This window comes from Dendropsophus ebraccatus, chromosome 8 (assembly GCF_027789765.1).
Source record: "Dendropsophus ebraccatus isolate aDenEbr1 chromosome 8, aDenEbr1.pat, whole genome shotgun sequence".
NCBI lineage: Eukaryota > Metazoa > Chordata > Amphibia > Anura > Hylidae > Dendropsophus > Dendropsophus ebraccatus.
This window is the reverse complement of record NC_091461.1, coordinates 120,905,028-120,905,864: the sequence shown is the minus strand read 5'-3', so window position 1 is coordinate 120,905,864 and position 837 is coordinate 120,905,028. Positions and strand designations below refer to the sequence as shown.

General features: G+C 36.2%; 1 protein-coding gene across 1 annotated transcript in view; it reads left to right on the top strand.

Moving 5' to 3' along the window:
- DMRTA2 (DMRT like family A2) overlaps positions 1 to 601 on the top strand; it is a 6,764-nt gene extending 6,163 nt beyond the window's left edge. Inside the window, exon 2 of the mRNA XM_069979491.1 lies at positions 1 to 601. This exon is cut by the window's left edge and continues 817 nt beyond it. Coding sequence (XP_069835592.1) covers positions 1 to 64 — 64 coding nt within the window. The 3' untranslated portion in view covers positions 65 to 601.
- The last annotated feature ends 236 nt before the right edge of the window (positions 602 to 837 follow it).

The window sequence follows — 837 nt, the reverse complement described above, 5'->3', positions numbered from 1 at the left end:
GGACCAGGTTTACTCCAATGGGCTTTACGGTTCTGTAGTCAACAACGCTACAGAGAAACAATGAAGAGTACTCTTCTGGAAGTGTCTGAGGACCCTAGATAGTAAGACTGTGGAGGACAAGCTCCAGGACTGAAGACCCTCTAAGGAACTGGGGTCCAGCTACATGCACAATGCATAGGTTATAGTTCCAGCAGCCAAATTCAGGATCTAATCCATGTGGAGGTTTCTCTTTGGCCACAGCACAGACACATTGTAAACTTTTCTTCTTAAGATGCACTTTTCTCCCCTTGATGAATTGATTGTTCTTTTCTCAGCTTGTTACAATAAGGTTACAATGTATCATATACACAGACAGATGACAATGAATGTTGGGGCTTCTAAGTTATTCGTGACGTCGTGGGGGAAGTCGGTGACTTGCAGGTTACAAGGACAATAGGACGAGTCTCTTTTGTGTACAGAATTGTAGATATGGTGCGGAAGTGGCGTTCAATCTACTTCTTTTTTCTTTTTTTTTTTTGGTCAGTTTTAAAGTATTGCTGTCGGTTTAATTGTTTAGAGATCAATAACATCTATGTGTGAGCTGCGTCCATGAGCATTAGTAATAAATGGTATTTTCTAAACTGATTTTCTCCAGTGATTATAAAGGTGAAGCCTCAATATTATCCAGAGGACCAGAACTGATCATATTATTACAAGGAATCCTAATATTTATAAATATAAGAAGAGTTATAATAACCGAAAACAATGAAATATTATATATAACTATTTAAATAATATTTAGTATAAATATATTAATATGATCAAAATCACACACACATATATATATATACTTGTACA